Here is an 18,808-nt window from a genome sequence, read left to right as displayed (position 1 = left end):
CAGGAGAGGTAATTGACATCTCGCCACCGTGGCACCCAATGGAAAGAGTATAAAGTTGCAAACTAAAAAAAGCAAATCTTGACTTAAAGCTTTCGTGACTGCAGGAATTCATATTCTTTGGGTTTTTCGGTAAAGTCACGTAGATAGGTTCAAATACATTTACAAAAAATAACCAAAACTATGACGTTTCCCCCCCACCCCCTTTTCCTAGTGTTGCGATCGAAAGTCGTAGTTTTTTTGTTATTTTCTTTGAACGTATCGACGTGACTTTACCGAAAGACCCAAACGAATGGAAGAAAAAAAAAAGACGTGAAGTGAATGTGAAATAGCAGCTGGTAGGATTGTTGACTCATCACGAGATCCCGGGAGGGTATTAGCACGCAGCGCGGTAACGTAGACAAGGGGAACCTTCAGACACCCTTCAGACACCGACGGTGAGTCGCGGAGCTCAGCGGTGCGACGACCAAAAACGAGGCCCTTGCATTTCTGCGAGGCGAGTGGAGGGGGGGGCAGAAAATAAAACGCAGGTCGAGCACAGTGGACATATCTCGACATTCAAATTCCTGATACCGATTGAATTACGTAAATATAAACTCGCATTCTAATTGCATCTACATATTAGCTCTGAGATTGGGGGACCGTCTGCAAAGTGGTTTATACTGCATTGTGAAGTAACAGCCCCCAACCCCCCAGAAAATAAACATCGCACCTCATTAATTGGATCGTGTGTCAGCGCTCGCATCGCAAATTGGAATTGCGATATTCTCTTTAAATAGGCAACAAGGGGTCAGTGTCCTTGAGTTAGAGCCAGGCTCCTCCATGTAAGGAGCTATTTAGTGAAAGTGGCACGTTCTACATTGGTCTCAGATTAGTCCTGTAAAGGTAACAGATGCTGCCGCTTCAATACAACACCGCTCTACATGGGAGCAAATGTGTTGGAGAATGGGGATTTGTCTGACTTGTCACATTTTATTTATAAAGAGGCCGGCTGCCCGCACCTCCACAACAAGCCAAGTGTAAGAATAAGCTCATTGCAAATCGTGGCTAAAACACGATGCGATGGCCTCTTTTAAAAATGCACGCACCAGAAAGAAACACATATCTGGTTATATTAGGTTGTGCTTAACATCTTACAACTCTTTTCTGCTTAACAGAAACTGAAGTGTGCAAAGAGATAATGCTGTAGATGAGGAGGAGAGAAAATTCTTGGACTTGGTCAGCAATAAGAATATGAAGTTGGCTGAACGGGTCATCATTCCAGCAAAACAGCATCCAAAGGTACAACAACGTTGATTGTTTAAGACATTGCATGTGGTGGCGGCTGCTGGGTCACAGTTCTAGTTGTGGCAGTTCCTGTATCATAGTGTCTGATGGGGAGGGGCGGGCTGTCTCGATGTAAATGTCCTTGGAATGGCGGTGTGTTATTGGGTAGGCTTGTTAGTTGTCAGGGTTGTTATTGGCCAAGCTTGTTATTGGCCAGGGTTTTTATTGGCCAAGCATGTTAGGGCCCAGGCATGTTAGTGGCCAGGCTTGTTATTGGCCAGGCATGTTATTGGTCAGGTTTGTTATTGGCCAGCATGTTAGTGACCAGACATGTTAGTAGCCAGGCTTGTTATTGGCCAGGGTTTTTATTGGCCAGGCATGTTAGTACCCAGGCATGTTATTGGTCAGGTTTGTTATTGGCCAGGCATGTTAGTGGCCAGGCTTGTTATTGGCCAGGCTTGTTATTGGCCAGGCTTGTTATTGGCCAGGCATGTTAGTGGCCAGGCATGTTATTGGTCAGGTTTGTTATTGGCCAGGCATGTTAGTGGCCAGGCTTGTTATTGGCCAATTTTGTTATTGGCCAGGCTTGTTACTAGCCAGGCTTGTTATTGGACATGCTTGTTTTTGAATTTATTAGCACTTCTTTGGCCTCAATTTGTTCAAAGGGTGGCAGCAGTCTGTGGGATTGGTTTAAATTGGCCAAGGAGATGGTGGTGAAATATGCATCCCATTTGGGCAGAGAAACCTGGCCAAAAATTCAAATTATTTAAAAATAGATTTTATCCTAATTAAAAATGTCAAAAACATTAAATTAGCCATTTGTTTCACGTTTAAACAATTTTTAGGTAGAGTGCCGCCCCAACGCCCATAGAGACCAGGCGCCACTGACTGCATGCTGAATACGTGCATGCACACTGTCACCGTGGCTCATTCACTCCCGACTTCATGATTTCCCATTTTTGTGAGCAGTGACATCACTATAGAAATGTTACAATAGCCAAGTCCCTGCATGTGGAGTTTCAAGTCTTGTTTACAGTTCTCTGAGCCCATTAAATATATGGTACTCTTTATACATTAAATAAGTAATTTCCAGAGGTGTGGACTCGAGTCATGTGACTTGGACTCGAGTCAGACTCGAGTCATGAATTTGATGACTTCAGACTCGACTTGGACTTGCATAACAATGACTTTGTCCCACCTCTGGTAATTTCTGGTTAAAGGATGATGGGAAGTAGCGCGTTTTTTATTTTGTTTTACAGAGAACGCTGTGCATTTCCTGATTTGTGTTGTCATGCAATGTGTAATTTGTATATTAATCCCACATGCATTGCATTCATTCTCATCACCTGCGTGCCTGTGGTATTGCAGCTGTAGAGATTCTTCCTTGTTCGGTACAATTGCCTCTCTCCCCAGCAATCATGCACAGAATCGAGCTTTAATGTTTTCCAATCCCATGAATATAGTCACAGCACAGCTTACTTTCGCTACGAATATTACTGGCTCACAAGCATTCACACATCCACTTACTTCTGTGGGGGAGGCTGGGGGACACTTTGAATCACCGAGCATAATTTATTTAAACAGTTAATTGTTTTCCTTTTTATTTTCAATGCTTAACTTCATAACGGAGCCATTTCAGATCTGATGAAAAAGAAAAACGTGGATGCTGAGATAATTTTGGATTCATATAACGTCCAATTGCAACTGCATCTCGAGGAGCAACGATTGGATTGTGTGTGTCCTCATTTGAAATATTTTCTCTTTTGCTTTGCAGTTCAATTTTGTGGGGAAGTTGCTGGGGCCACGAGGTAATTCTCTCAAAAGAATGCAGGAAGAAACGGGAACCAAAATGTCCATTTTGGGAAAAGGATCAATGAGGGACAAAGCTTTGGTAAGTCAATATGGCATAAATAAAGACTTTTTTAAACAGGCACATTGGAAAAAACTTTGGCTGCAACATAACCACCGCTTTACTTTAACACCAACCATTTCCAAAGCCAGACTTTTCAAACAGATATTAAATATTTAGACAGTGATGTGATGTAACATGGACCCAAATTATAATAACCGAAATGCGCAGTCGATTGGCGTCTGGCGCTGCAGTGCGTATTCGCGACTCTGACCATTATTTCATTCTTCGGCAGGAGGAGGAAATGAGAAAGAGCGGTGAAAACAAATACGCACACCTGAGCGAGGAGCTGCACGTCCTGATTGAGGTGTTTGCTCCACCGTCGGAGGCCTACAGTCGCATGGGTCATGCCCTGGATGAAGTGAAAAAGTACCTCGTCCCAGTAAGAGCCGCACATGAGAGACCCATGCTTAAATTGCATACGCAGGCCCCGTGTGAGCCTTCTAACAGAGAGACAGAACGCGTGTAGTAGTGTGCGACTTCTCCGCATGCGCTTTACAACCACACTCCAAACTAGAAGCTTCTCCTGCTCCTCGGCAAAAATATATTTAGAAACCCCTGTTGCATAGTCGGTGGATACGTTCATATTTAGTTGTAATGACATTGAATGAGATCATATTGAATATTTTATATAGTTAATATTTATTTAATAGTTGATATTTATTTATTAATATTTATCTATTTCATATTTAGGAAAATTCTCAATTGACTAAGAATGCATTAAATATAACTTTATTACGAATTATTTTATATAATATTTAATGATATCATAATTAAGCCTGTAGTAGCATGAGGCTCCTACGCACTCCAAACTAGAGACTGCTCCTGCTGCTCGGCCAAAAAACATTTAGAAATCCCTGTTGCATAGTCAGTGGATACTGCATAAAAACATACATTAATATAATAATATAAACGTCCAACTTTATCTATTTGTGATGAAAAATGATGAACGCTTGAGAGAGAGAACGAGCCGATTCGGTGTTCATTTACATAATCGATTCCCAGAATCGACTTGACCCCCTCCGACACGACTTTGCCATTTGTTTTGCGACAACGACAATTTTCCACTCTCCCCGCATACGCTATCACAATCAACAAGTCGCAGGAAGAGACGTTTGATTACATTAGTAAGTACACAACTTTATATGTCTATGATGAACATGATGAACGCTTGAGAGAGAGACAACGAGGCGATTCGGTGTTGATTCCCTGAATCGATTGCCAGAATCGACTTGGCCCCCTCCGACACGACTTTTCCATTTGTTTTGCGATGACTACAATTTCCCATTCTCCCTGCATACGTTATCACAATCAACAAGTCCAGGGACAGATGTTCGATTACGTTGGTAAGCGCACAACTTTATCTGTCTATGATGAACATGATGAACGCTTGAGAGAGAGAAAGAACGAGGCGATTCAGTGTTGATTCTCAGAATAGATTCCCAGAATCGTATTGGCCCCCACCGACAGAACTTTGCCATTTGTTTTGCGACGACGTCAATTTCCTATTCTCCCCGCATACGCTATCACAATCAACAAGTTGCAGGGACAGACGTTCGTATACGTTGGTAAGCGCACTACTTTATCTTTCTATGATGAATATGATGAACGCTTGAGAGAGAGAAGAGCTAGGGGAGGCCAAGGAGAGGCAGCCCGCTCTTCTCTCTCTATTTGCCTTCATAATGTTCCTTAAAGATTTTTTCACTTCCAGTAACAAATTATGGACGAGGACGAAGATCCCATCGCAAAAAAGCGTCGAAAGCCAAACGAACGAAAGCAAAGATGGTTGGCCAAGCAAAGTCAGGAGTCGCTCGAGATAATTCGTGCAGCACATTGTGAATCTCAACAACGTTTCATCAATCGACAAACCGCTGAGCAATCGCAGTCGTGGCGTGCAGCGGTCATTCAGAGTCATCAGAGACAAGCGATCCGCAATGAAGCCATCAATTTCGATGACACTCGAGTAGAGGCGCACAATTGCAGTCCACTGAACATCATCTGCCAGTTCTGCGACTCGAGAAACTTCATCTCAGAATGCCCTGTTGATCGGAAATTAACTTCGTGCTGCTTTAAGGGCAAATTCAAGTTGCCAAAGCCAAAGGACATCAACGGAGTTGAGCTGGAATATCCTGAGTTTCTCCGCGTATTGCTGACTGACCCAACTCATCCGAATCACACTCACTTCCACGATCACATACGATCCTACAACGGCACTGTCTCCTTCGCGTTGATGGGAGCGAAAATCGTCGATTTGGCAGGACGAGGCCCATATGTCTTCAAGGTCCATGGCCAGACATATCACCACACATCTCACCTGCAGCCGCTTGACAATCAAGCACCGCATTACATGCAGCTGTACGTGCTTGACAGCATGCAAGCAACGGAGATCCGTCAAGAGCACACCACGAATGCTCAGTGTCGTCAACCTATCCTGCAACTCTCATGTCAGGCTCTCCCCTCACACGGACGGAATAATGCTGATAGGATATTCGTCGCACACGTCGAATAGTTGTGACTAAAATACGCTATTGTAGGTAGGATCTGACGAATTAGTATGGACGGCATCCTAGTCCCCGACTCAAATCTTTCACACGGCTGAGGTATACCGTTAGGAAGCTCCCATGATGCCAGTCGCATGATCCTTCCCAGGCAAGACCGATTTTTCTTCTGACCGGACTTTGCCTATCAACATGAGTTGGCCTGGCTCTCTAACAACGGCGACTCTCGCGCACCGTTTTAAAACGCAACTTTTTTATTGTACGAGTCGAGCTATTCCAGGGCGGCTCAATGAAAATTGCAAGATCGAATTTCTGATCGATATCGGATGGGACCGATCTTATCTTCATCATTCGCAAAAGCATTGCAGTCTCGGTTAAGGAGACACTAAAGCATGCGAGCGCAATCAACCCCTACTCAAGGGGCACCCACTGCGCGGACCTCTGATCTACGACAGTTACTCACTACGCAATGGAATCATCGGTCAGTCCGTTAGGCAGGTTGGTAGATGCCACCGGCGCGGAGAAATTACACCCCGGTATTACGCTAAAGAAATGAGTTCTACCCCAAGGGTCTTGACCTCCTCAGTCTCCTTTTACAGTCTTTGAATACTGCCGTTAATTGTGCAGACGTTGTTTTCCGCTCCACCAGGCATGTTAATGTAATTAGTAACCGCCCTTGCTTGGTTAGCTCCCTCAATAATCAAGACCTTGACACCGACTACTACGTTCCGTTATAACGAAGCCCCGGGCCTCAAAGTTCCACGGATAGCCCCGATGCAGTTGGGCTTCTTGAAGTAATAGTCGTCTCTATGGAAAGGCAAGAGAGACTCTCCCAGGGTGTCGAAACCCAGTCTCAAGAGGGAGCTTTGGGTTTAGGATTTGTGCTTAAGCTGTCGTACCCTGGTGTTGGAGACTAACGGCTTGGCTGGCTGTTTCTTACCCTTTGCCGCTATGGGTAGCAAAACGTGCAGTAATGAACACCATGCGGACTGTTGGCCTGGGAGGTCGGCGTACTTAGGTTTGATTTGATGGAGTACCTTCTTCTCTACTCAGGCTGCGACCTACCTATGTAAAGCATATATGGATGGCAATGGCGGAAGTAGACTCGTTACTCGCCGCCAGACCGGTCGCATCGGGCTAAAATATAAGCCCACGCCGTAATTACGAGTTGGTTTGTGGAAGTTTGGCGAGCGACAAGGCACACGTGGTAGATATTGGCGGACTCGAAAGGCCTAGCATTTTCGCATCCCAGTAAGTTGCTTGATACATTCCTTGTAACCGGCTCAAAAACTATTTTCTTGACTTTCACTACGACGCCACTACCGCGGGGGCTCCTGCGACTAACAAATAGGCAATATTTCAAGTTGACTGGCAGAAATGATGGATGCTTAAATTTTTGGAATATCCTTCGGGCCCGCTAAATTGGAGGCGTTGCCTAGTGACTTCCGAGGACTTGGATATGGGATGAATCTATCCATTATTTTCCCTACGAGATAGTCGGGTTCCTGTAGCTTTAAGTTTCGGGTGGGGAGACCCGTGCCAAAAAATTAGATCCAGGAGCTCCGTACTCGAGTCTTTCACCCGCTAGCCCGGGCCGGAGCATAATCGATCACGCATAACTCATGGCGCTATGCGTCCACTGACCTGCGTGCCTTTGTAGGTTAATTGCCTGGTCCGGGGATTGGACTACTGAAGTAAGTCGCTTAGTAGCAGTCAAGCCCTATGCCAGGTTAGGTACTGGGATAAGTGACTTGTTACAAAACGGTAGCACGGTTACCCCACTTGTCCCACATCTGGGTTTCCTTTTTCCTCTGTGTCAGGCGTGTATAATAATCTTTTACCATACGAAGTCTAGTCTATGGACGCGAATTCTTATCGAACTGTGTGGTAGGACACTAGGACCTTCATCGGAGCGAGCTGTAATTGTCTGTTAGCGGGGGTTGATATGGAATTCGGGTATGCGTAGAGCCCATGGCCGGGCTATGCTACTATAATTGTTCCCTCCTATCATCAGGACTGCAACATACAACGGTTTGAAGTTAGCGCCTATCGAGTGTAAGCTTCCGCTGTTAAGCAAAGAATCAATGAGTGGAACTCAAGTCTACAAGCGGTGACAAACGCCACATATACGCCTGTGAACCTCTAGAACCTACCGCGATCGCCGTAGACGTCGACTCCCAAATTTATATACGCGTGAACGAGTCCGAGCCGTAGCTGGAGTGCGATAGACAGACGTGATCCACGAGTACAGTCGTATTAAGGCCTCGACCGTTCGGCGCGCCTAATCTCGGCTTTCTCTCCCAAAACCAATATTCTCTAGTACCATCGTCGCATCTTGGGTTGGGGTGAGTCTACGGTTTCGAAGAACTTCCAGACGGCAGTCGAGCCCCTTAGTGGGGGAGTATAGGAAGGTGGCCGGTCAACTCAGTTATAAGTCTGTTAACGCGGTTGCGCTTACGCGAAACCGGCCCTCCAGAAGAATTCCTATACTGCCCAATTTTGTTTAACACCGACACATTCACCGGTGTATCATATTTTTGTGCATGGGAGCACGCGGATTTGATGTAGGTCGATTTGCAGAGATGTTGACTGCCCGCCGGCCGGTGGTCTGTTCGGGACGATTTTGAGGACGCGGGTTTGGGTACCCGAACACCCGTATTGCCGAACCCGAATCTAATAAAACTTCTCACTGGTCGTAATAGGCAAGATCAGTGCATAATCGGGTCTGGGTCCCCAATACTAGCATTCGCGGTTATCCCTCGTATCACGGTGTCAATGTTGCGGTTTCATCTAACAATAGCCGAGCCTCGTCAAAACTTCCGAACATTTAACTCGATTTGGCTGATCTCGTGATCCAAGAAGTCCTTGGCGGTATGTACTACGTACCCATGTTCCCATACCGCGAGAGAGCTGGCTTCCATCGCATATTGGTCCGACTTATTGATCTGATCGTATTTCCAGTTTGTAAATCTAAATTTCCGTCTTCCCATCCAGGCTGAGTGCGGAAGAACGATGGTTTGGGCGCATGAATACTGGTACTTATCACCTTTTGGTCATCACAATTCGAATCTCACTTTACTAGCCTGATAACGTCATGCGCGTCTTATATCCGACACGGCAGGGATGCTACTCTGATGAGACAGATGCGAGCCAAGGCTGTGTAGTACTTCTACAACCGATCAATCGACCGAGAGTACAGCGGACGCTATGTTCCCGCTGTTGTAACTTGATCAATAATGATTTCGAATGCTAGAATAAATCCGATTCTGGACCGTGATCCGACCCGCTGTACGGGGGGTTGGTACTAGAATGGATTTAGAGATAACTTGATGGTCCCTGCACTTCCAGGCAGGACTATGCCCTAGATTACTGTTTGGCAGGAAGTGTCTTGTGGTGCCATTTGACGGACGAGCTCCCACGCGGTGCCGTGGTATTCATGTACACGTGACATATAGTGGCGAGGTTTAAAGACTTAGAGCCCAGAGATGTCGTCCATCTCATATCTTCATGTTCGAGAAACGATGATAAAGCAAAGTCGTGGGTCGACTGTATTGCAGTCTGAGTGTAGTGTCTACCAGAAGATCTGGATACTCGCCAATGAGTGGGCGTACCTTGTAACTTTTTAGGAGGTTGTGCGATCGGATGCTGTAAACGTGACCGTAAAACTTGGCGACCCTCTTCCTCGACAACCTGCTCAGCCGGATAGAGCACTGGCTGATGGGGCTATGGGCGGGAATGACTCTGTCTGGCTCTGGGATAGCACCTACGCTGTGTCATGTACGGCCTCAGGAGTAATGAATAAAGGACAAGATTCAGGGACCCCTACGTTGGTGAAGTGCTGTCGCAGGGCCACCTAGTTTTCAAAATCTTTACGTGGTGAAACACGCTTCCCCACCGTGTGCAAGAGGCTAATTACCTGATTCGGAGTCCGGTGACCCTTTGCGCGATAGAATAAGTATCAATTTTCATGTTGGCCCGCTAGCGCGGATTATCGCGGAGGATGTGTCGATGTGTAAGATACAGAGGAGGAATCTTGAATTATCAGGTAGTACGCGGTCGTTGTCATCCCAAGAACGGCTGAACGAGTTGGGCCACAATCTGTCCTCTAGTCTAGTCATGTTTCTGAGCGTGGAGGCTCGCATCCCCCAACGCTTGGTACCGGGCCGCAGCCGTCGTATCTAACCTCTGACCTGACGAAACAAGGCTGGCGGCCCGTCGCGAGCCCACGGACTAACGCGGGACATGTTGCACAAGATTTCTTACGCGCATTGGGTCCCTGTATTACGGAGTCCGCGGATCATAGAGCTGGCCTGACCATTAGGGCATTATGTATTGCGAGGATTCACGCCATCCTATTGTAAAGTTAAAGCGGTAGTAATGGCGCAGTTCACGGTATCCGATGTGGGGGCATGAATCTATAGCTCCCATTACCGTACATGCCGCAACCAGGCCATATCATTTTTTTCTTTATGACATCGTGGTTGTTCAAAGTTGTGCGAGGGAGCCGCCTTTAGTAGTCCACAATTCTATTGTTCATCCTGCGGAAAAGCTGGTGGCCCGACGACTGACAAGGGTGACCAGAAGGAGTGCTAATTACATGATAAACGGCCCGGTCGTCCATAACGCAAACATTATTGGCTTATACTGACGGCTCCTCATTGACGGTTGGGTTATTTTTTTGCGTTGTTTTACTGCTTGGGAATGGTTACGTTACACGAGCAAGACGCGGATTGTCTATATAGATGGGGCACGTCATTCCGCATTGGGACAATCCAGCGAGATACGGGACGCATCGACAGGCGTGCGAGATTAACTGGGTCTAGTCCCTCATTTGAGCCACTTCTAATAAGCGGAGACAGCCTATGTCGGCCCTCTTGGGAGCAAGAAGTTCTGCAGAGCGAGGTCCCCCATAACGTGTCACTGTTGGGAACGGTTGCACGGTCATTAATGGGTCTTCGCCCCAATTCCCCAGACCTAGTTAATAGTTAGACAATGGCCTTCCCTACTAATTTTAAAACGCCGGTGAAGACCAAGGGGAGGAACCATTAAGCACGGGGGCGGCGTCGGTCAGCTCGTGGCCTGTGTTAGTGACCTTGATGAGTACACTTCCTCATCGACGCCTGGCAAGGTTCAATTCACTCGAAGCTACGGGGCTACGCATTTATACGGTATCGGCGAGCACGACTAACAATGCCCGTAATGCAGCGACCCGACCTGTTGACAGGAGGCTGTTGTACACTGTCTTCACTGGCGATCTGCTAGTTAGCCCGGAGGTAGGTCCGAGCGATACCCCTATCTTAGTGCGCGGCGGCTACAAAGGATACATACGTACTCCTTGTAGGATGTATGTACGAGTGGGCGTACCTTCCGTGGACGCACCCACTTAGTCTCCGGGCCACTAACCAGTCCTTCGCCATCTGTGATATGCCCTTTAATTTTATGCCAGGGGGGGATGATTCGCTCGTTAAGAATAACACCCAACATCTAATTGAACGCCTAATGAAATCTACGCCCTCCGGGTGTCGCCTTTCTCCCGTGGGACTCGCTAAGAATAGGTCCCGTTTATTCTTATCCGTTAATTATAAGCTCGGGGGTCCGCCCCGTCAAACTACAAAACCATGGAGCTTTATTGAGATGTATACCCAGGCCACCCGCAGCCGATGCAACCAACTGACTTCTGTATATATGCAGGGAGCACGCATCTTGAAGTCGAATTCCCCCACTAGCACCAATGAAGACGTATGCGCTCTCTGCCATGGCACTAGGACGTCTCCCGATTAGTGTCCAAGACGTCGACTTATGGCATACGTAACGACTGTGGTTCGAGCGACTACCCCCACGTTAGTGTGCATGACTAATTTAGATTCTGCTAACTCAAAGTTATCAAATCCTTGCCTTGAACTTCCTGTCACTTCCAGTAGATGCGAGCGTACTTCTGCCTAGTGTTGTCGGGCGATTCACCCTCCCGTGATTCATTGGGTCGCAAGAGGTCGTGACAGGGAGCCATTATTAGAGAAATATGTGTTCAGTGGTTATGGGCTCGGCGCCTATAATATCAGTCTGAGGGCTTGAATAGCTCCAAAGTTGCAGTTCATCTACGTTGCCGTCACTGTACTCAGTTGACCATGTTGGGTCCAAGCCCAATACGGATCTTGCAAGCCCCGCTCATTACTAGCAACGGAGTTACTTTTCACGTAAGATGACTTATTAATGACTGGCTCGGCGCAAGGCTATACCCCCAGAGCTGACATCCTTCTGTTATCGCCGCAGCGGGGCGATCGACATGTTTTTGATAGTTCCTATGGATGACTCGCGTCGCCTCGACCACGTTCAACTGAGAATCCACGTCCGTCGTTCTGAACATCTACCTGGGCCTCATCGTGCGAATTTGCAGTTCCAGTGTTGTGTACTCGATCATGACTCCACCTAGGACAGCGCTGTAAGCATAGCCTTTCGCTCTAAAGAAAATGCCCTTTCTGTATGGCGTGTATCCGTAATAACTTGAAGTACTACGAAACATTAGTGGACAGCCTTAAGGAAAAAAAACATCTCGGATTGTCGCTCCCTTAATCGGAACATATCTGACACCCGGCTAGAGCTCAAGTTCTAGTCTACCCTACCCCGCGTTAGCAAACCCTTCCTTTACCGCGGGCTGTGAAATCGTAAATACGTGGCCGCCTCATAGCGATAGCTATGAGGACGAATTAAAATTCCAGTGTCACTCGTGAACGGACTGGGACGGCTCAATTCGCTATCTGACGGATTTATTGGCGAGCCCGGCCTCCCCCTTAGCTAACACCTCGAGGGCGTCAGCTCTCCGTATGCAATCGATACCCCTGTCCGAACCGTACACCCAACCAGGGCGAGTCGTGTTGTTGACATGTGCGTATTGCCAAATATCTGCTTTCTAGTTTGAGCTGTCTGAAATATAAATCTCACCGTTACAAGGATTAACGGCTGTACATGGGTAAGTAAGAGCCCTCTGAGGTAGATCACGACTATCTGTCTCTCGTTTTGACATTCCGTGACTTTGTATTACTTAATTCCGTTCGAGTCACCCAGTAACATACCAACCTTTGCATATAAAATTGTGAGTCACGGCCTAAGAACAGATCCTCATAAGCTATTGGCTTGACTTCCAGAAATCTACGGGTAATCAGAAAATGTGTGTCCATGTGCCAGGGGGTCTGTGGCAGGCCTTGGATCTTACGCTGAACACTCCAAGTATCAGGAATACACTGCAGCCTACTTCCTGCACTGCTAGATCAGTTTCACCGAGAGGGTTTTCTCAGTGATAAGTCTGTTATGCTGTGGGATAAGATGATTTGACCAAGGCTTGCTCTTTGCAGTGGTGACGGTGCTATCTAGGTGCTGTGATTTAACGATGATGGTGCGCATCGGCCGCTCTGGTTTGCTTTTGCATGCACATGGCAGAACGAGTCTCATGTAAACAATCTTGTCGTATGACGAACGTATTCCAACCCTTACCTGATTGCTCATTATAAATAAGCATCCTCTCCAAGTCTGTCGAGTGAGGATGATTTCAGTGAACCCACAAGAACTCGATATACATGGGATTATACTCCTGGACTACCTTTTGATCAGATGTTTGTCAACATGAACGCACCAACATCCGAGTGGGTTAGGTCCCCCGAGGGCTAGGTTGATATTTTTGACTCACCGAATCTACCCTCCCGATGCAGTACTGGGGGCCGCAAAATGTTCGGATGTGACGCATTATATTGCCCTATACAGTTGGAATATGGGTTGGGGCCAGGGTGCAGGTTCAAGCGGTCAGACACTGAATTGTACATCAGGTCACGAGTATCAGGATCGCATTGTAGCGCTATTAATATGGGTAGAGGATCATTAGTCTCTACTAGCGTCAATACGAGAGGCGGCAATGGTTGCGTCCACTTATTTCAAAGATCATTCGTGACTATTTTCCTGCACTCTTCTTTGGGTCCCGCGGTAACTCGCAACATCATGTCCCTAAGTCCACCTACAGCTTTTGAAGACAACGAACTTTTTTTTCTATTCATAACCTCTTCAGCTCTCGGCAATTCCATAACTAGACCAACGAGGTGCGCTTCTCATACCTGGGTGTCCCGCAGAGCCCTGGTGCTCATAATAGTTAATGGATTTGAGAAATCCCTAAAACTCAATCGCAAGCAGACATGTCCCATTTGGCGCTGTCAGCCACTCTGGCGGATCAGTCGGATACAGAAACGAATATGCATGTCGTCCCCAATTCGCGAATTCGAGTCAACGCAGCCATAGAACCCGAGGTACGTCCTGGTATGGATTTATGTGCGAGTATCACTCACGTCCACTTACTGCGATGCTTTACGTTGTGGTGTTGTTGACCAAAATAATTGGCCTAGTGGGAGCGTCCTCGATCCCTCCAACAGGTAAGCATGTCTGCGTCCATAGAGGGTTACTACTTACTCAGACATGAAATTCGGAATGGCTGCCATTGGGTTTGGCCGCTGCGTATCCGATTCTTGATCACGTTTTCACCACCCGTAAACTCTACACTGCTAAAATATAACACCTTGCCCTAAGAGCGAATCCTCTCCGATCGCAATGCAGTCATTTCATGAGGCGACCTGTACAGGTACCCACTCCACTAGTCCATGACGCCCCCAATTTATCATCTGGGTCACTCAGATTGTTGCGTTCTATAGCAATTGGCCTTCCATACGGTTGATAAGACTTTTCCCAGCACATGTCTAGAGTTTTCAAGTGTGAATCATCCCAACCACTAGGTTCCCCGCAATGCTTCGCACATCTCTCACCGAGTCGAGTCGAGCTACGTCGGACTCTTGGAAAAAGATATACTCTGGCCTTAGAGGAGGCCGATGTGCTTTTTACGGACTGACAGCGATAAAGACGCTTGTTTGGTCTGACACCGTCCAGGTTCATAGTAGCGCAGCGGTCGGTTATTGAGCGCGTTACTTAGTTGCGCCGACTCGTGTCATGAATTAACTATTAACCGACATCTGCCATCATCTGTATCACCTCAGCGTCAACTTGTCATAATGCCTGATAACTCTTCTCTTCAATGTGGAAACTCGACCGCCCATTGTGACAGGGCGTGTATCGGCAGTGTTGAACTGCTGCTGCATAAGCTGAGTTAGACGTCTTTGCATGTCTCGTTACGGCTTCACCTTCTATTGTCGACGTATAGCTATCCCATGACCACAACCGTAAATTTATTGCGTTACGAATTGGGTGTTCAGTCGAGTTGTTCGATTCACTATCTTCGAATATTGAGTTAAACACAACTCACATCCACCTTGCCAAGCATCACACAAGTATCTTCGCTTGTCCCCTGTGAGGAACGTTTCAGCGCCTGAGTCCAGGTTGCAATACCACTGATGCGAGGATTTGCGTCCATATCCACTGAACCGGGCAGGCTGGACTTGCCGTGTATTGAGAAAGCAACGACCAGGGTCCTCGATATCATCGCGCGCTTGGTCAACATTTTACGCAGTCGAACTGAGATGCGAGAACTCCGGTTTCTCCCTTTGTGGAGTTGAGTGAGGAAGGACGATATAGTATTCCCGGGTCGTAGTGTTTTAGTGCGTTACGGGAATGATCCGAGATCAAGGTCACAGCCTTCATAGCATTTCGTCGCGCAAAGTCGCCGATGCCGCTTCAGTAACCCACACGGTTTGTATCGATCCACTGCTCAAAAGCTTATTAATAAGAACGGAGGGCCTTCCACGCCTACTCGTAGTATCAGGTTGTTATCAAGTCAGTCCGTTCTGGAAATAAGCGATACAGCCCCTAATCGGACAGGGATCATTCTTGGGGGGCTCCAATGAGATCGCCAGTGCTTTAGACGCCACTACGGACTACAAGAAAGTCCGTTAGTTTCGTTGTGTGAACAGATCACCCGGGTGCACACTGAACGACTTCGCTTCCCCACTCAGCACAATCGCGAAGTTCACAAAGTGGCCTGTGCTTTTCCCCATGGCTACAAGTGAAACAGCACGGGTTGGTGATTACAAGGCCCTCTAACGCCATGCGTACTCGTCCGCGAACCGAAATAACACCCCGGCGGGGTCTTTTCATTCGCGTCGGCAGGCTACATAGCCCCCAAAAAGTTCACCAACACGTATGTCAGTGCAAGAGAGGCGTGACATGCGATCGTGATACTGTTCTCACACAGCTCGCCAGCTCCCTAGTAATCCTTAGCTTAACTGCAAGTAACCCCAGCCCAGCGATGGGAAAACCGGTGCTACTTTGGCGATGAAACACCGACGATTATTATGGCTATGGTTACCGCCCCTGGGGTCCTTCTAAAACGAGGCTACAGCGGAAGCACACGGTACTCAAGGAGTGATCATTGGATAGATGCCGTGCATTGCACAAAACGGACGCCAACAGCAAAACCTGATTGCTCAGTTCGTTGTAAGACAGAAGCACGAGACATGAGTACACCTGAGTGTGCGTCACCTTGAGCAGCCTGCTACGGTGATGCCCTAGGTGATTTTGAGGATGTTTACCTTCCGGAGGTCCCGACCGCTAACACAGTGTGCCTATAGTCGATTGCGCCGACCCTCTGGGACAATCGAATTAGAGCTAACCTTCCCGAAATCAGACCCCCTGATCCAACTCGGACATCCACTCATAGAGGGTAATTCAACTGCGTAAGGCGCCTTCCTCTGCATCTTTGAACCTCACTCCTATTATTGTGTCCCCCAACAGTTTAAGTATCTAGGACTGAATGCGATTCGCACAATTTGTCATAAGACTGACTATCCAGACCTATAAGTCTATAGCGATTCCGGACCTAATAACCACTCGTGCACTGTTCCCTCGTGTAACTGTTACGTTCTCAGCAACGTCCGGAGAACGGCTTGCGTCAAAACTCATTTGTCTCAATCGTCTCACCGAGACACCGCCGGTTTGCAGGTGCCGTTACGAGCTACCCCATTAAACACTTGTATTAGACTCCAACTCGCGGCGATTCAGAATTTATACGATGGGATCCGTTAACTTCTTTGGGTCCCCCGTTTGGACCCCTAATCACTCGCATCACGCTCAGTATGACGGCAGCCACTTGACCCAAGAGTCCGGCAGTTTCGACCGGAATCACAGGTTCACCTAATCCCAAAATGCGGTTACAACCCGCGTTGTAACTAGGAGTTGTTCGAATATCGTCAGCGTCCAGGCCTTCACAGTGGTCGCACAATCATTATTGTCCCGCAGAGAAAGATTCTTCTCCCGGAGAGAAGATGGACTGTCGTGCAACCGGTATCTGATTGCGGGGTGCGACCCACTTCTCTTTCGGACCGATCATAAACGTCGCTGCCGTATGTAAATGGGGGGGCCCACGGAGTGCACCCTACGCTCATAGACCTGGCCTATCTAGAATAGAAAGAGACCGGTCATAATTTGCGATAAACACTTTGGTATCTCGTGGATGTCGTCAGTGGGATACTTTTGCACGTACACTTATCGAGACGCTGGTCGCTCGTATTCATACTAGACGAAATAGATATGGTGTCCTAACTATCGATTTTAGATAACTCTAAACCATGGACCAGGACAACTGTAAGCCGTAAAGTATGGATTGGAGTTGTACGGACACAACTTAACCATTTACGAAAAATGCGGTGCAATGTTTTAGGGTCTATTTAATAGAACGTTTTAAATTCTCGATCTTACTGTCATACACGGCCGATCGGGCAAACACTGTGATACCTATCGGACCAGTCCTGCCAACCGGATCATAAGGCATCAGACTAGGAGTGTCCCCCCCACGGTTCTTGGACGTAGTGGGGAACGCCGATGGTGACACGCTTAGTAGTGTTGTCCCCTAGCCATATATAGCATTGTAGAGTGAACATTATGACTGTCATAAGTCCACCGTAAACAAGGTCAATCATCACCTCCCCGCTGCAAACTTCGCAGGACCGCTCGCGGGAGGACACTCTAACTAACGCGATACATAGGCTCATCCGCTCCTGCTGTATATGCGCCGCTCTCAAGTGATGTGCTGGAAACTCACCCATCGCTCCATTATCCCCCCTACGACAATAAGGTAGGCTCCTGTCGCGGTATAGATCCTTTATGATTATTCCACCAAGAAGTCATCAAGGGTTGAATATGAGACTCGACTCAGAATATCTATTGGTGGATGTTCCCTCGAGGTCCCTCTTGGTCATCAGCCACACATTTGGGGGGGTAGCGTACTCGGCTAATTCGCCCACTTATTTTGATCCTGGACACCTACAGATCCAGCCATTCTCCAATGATGCAAGGTTTAACTTTCCAACCTGTGTTTGGGTGCAGGGCGTCTCACCTAGTTAGCAGAACACTGCGTAGAACTCTAAGAGGGCCAGTGGCGAGCCCTGGGAGACGAAAAGGTGGGCCATAGTAATTTAATTTAGTTTGTCCGTGACAGCTAGCGGAGGCATCAAACGTGTGTTTGGTCCCTTAGCTAACAAGACTGCTATGCGGGATGTCTGTAGTGCTGCCCACTACCATTTACGTGTTTTATGAGAATGGTTGTATATCGGCTACGGGTTTCTTTTCATTCGAGCAGTTATCCTGTAATAGACACTCCAACGTAATTGACCGTTTTAAAAAGGTGAGGATTATATGTACTGTATCGCGGGGGTTACAGGTTTTTCTAGTTACCCAGGGTATCAGTTTAAACAAGCTCTATGGGGGAAATACATGTTTAATGCCCCTATCCCCCGGCACCTCATTCCTATGCAAAGTTAAAGTATTAGGTGTAATAACACAATCCCAGATACGCCTTTTCTCGTTTCATAACCTATTCTAACACAGTATCGTCGAGTAATAATGACATTGCGCGTGTTCGATTAGTGTGGGTGTCATATGAATTAGCCTCAGAGCCTGGTTCGGACGGCGTGAAAGGTGGCCACCGATCAATGTAGCTCTCACCTCACTTCAGGGCATACATAGCTCCCTAGGCACGCTGCTTTCGCACAATCCCGGTTACCGCCTTTACTTGTAAGGATAGATCCGCTACTGTAATTAGCGTACGTGTACGACTTCTCTAATCCGCTAAGTCAACGTAGTCTACGGTCCCTCTGCCCCGGCATCGCCACACGTATTCACATAGCTAAAGGGATACGCTGCATCCTATCAAATTAAA

General features: G+C 47.4%; 1 protein-coding gene across 1 annotated transcript; it reads left to right on the top strand.

Annotated features, from left to right (window-relative positions):
• Positions 1–1,186: 1,186 nt before the first annotated feature.
• On the top strand, positions 1,187–3,641 carry LOC121851814 (KH domain-containing, RNA-binding, signal transduction-associated protein 2-like; the record flags this gene model as incomplete). The annotated part of the gene is made up of 3 exons (XM_042345903.1): positions 1,187–1,278; positions 3,038–3,154; positions 3,408–3,641. Coding segments are annotated over 3 exons (443 nt in total), but the record flags the coding sequence as incomplete, so codon positions are not given.
• Positions 3,642–18,808: the final 15,167 nt, after the last annotated feature.

The sequence above is a fragment of the Callorhinchus milii genome, unplaced genomic scaffold (genome assembly GCF_018977255.1).
Source record: "Callorhinchus milii isolate IMCB2004 unplaced genomic scaffold, IMCB_Cmil_1.0 Scaffold154, whole genome shotgun sequence".
Lineage (NCBI taxonomy): Eukaryota > Metazoa > Chordata > Chondrichthyes > Chimaeriformes > Callorhinchidae > Callorhinchus > Callorhinchus milii.
This window is presented reverse-complemented; position numbering and strand designations above follow the sequence as displayed.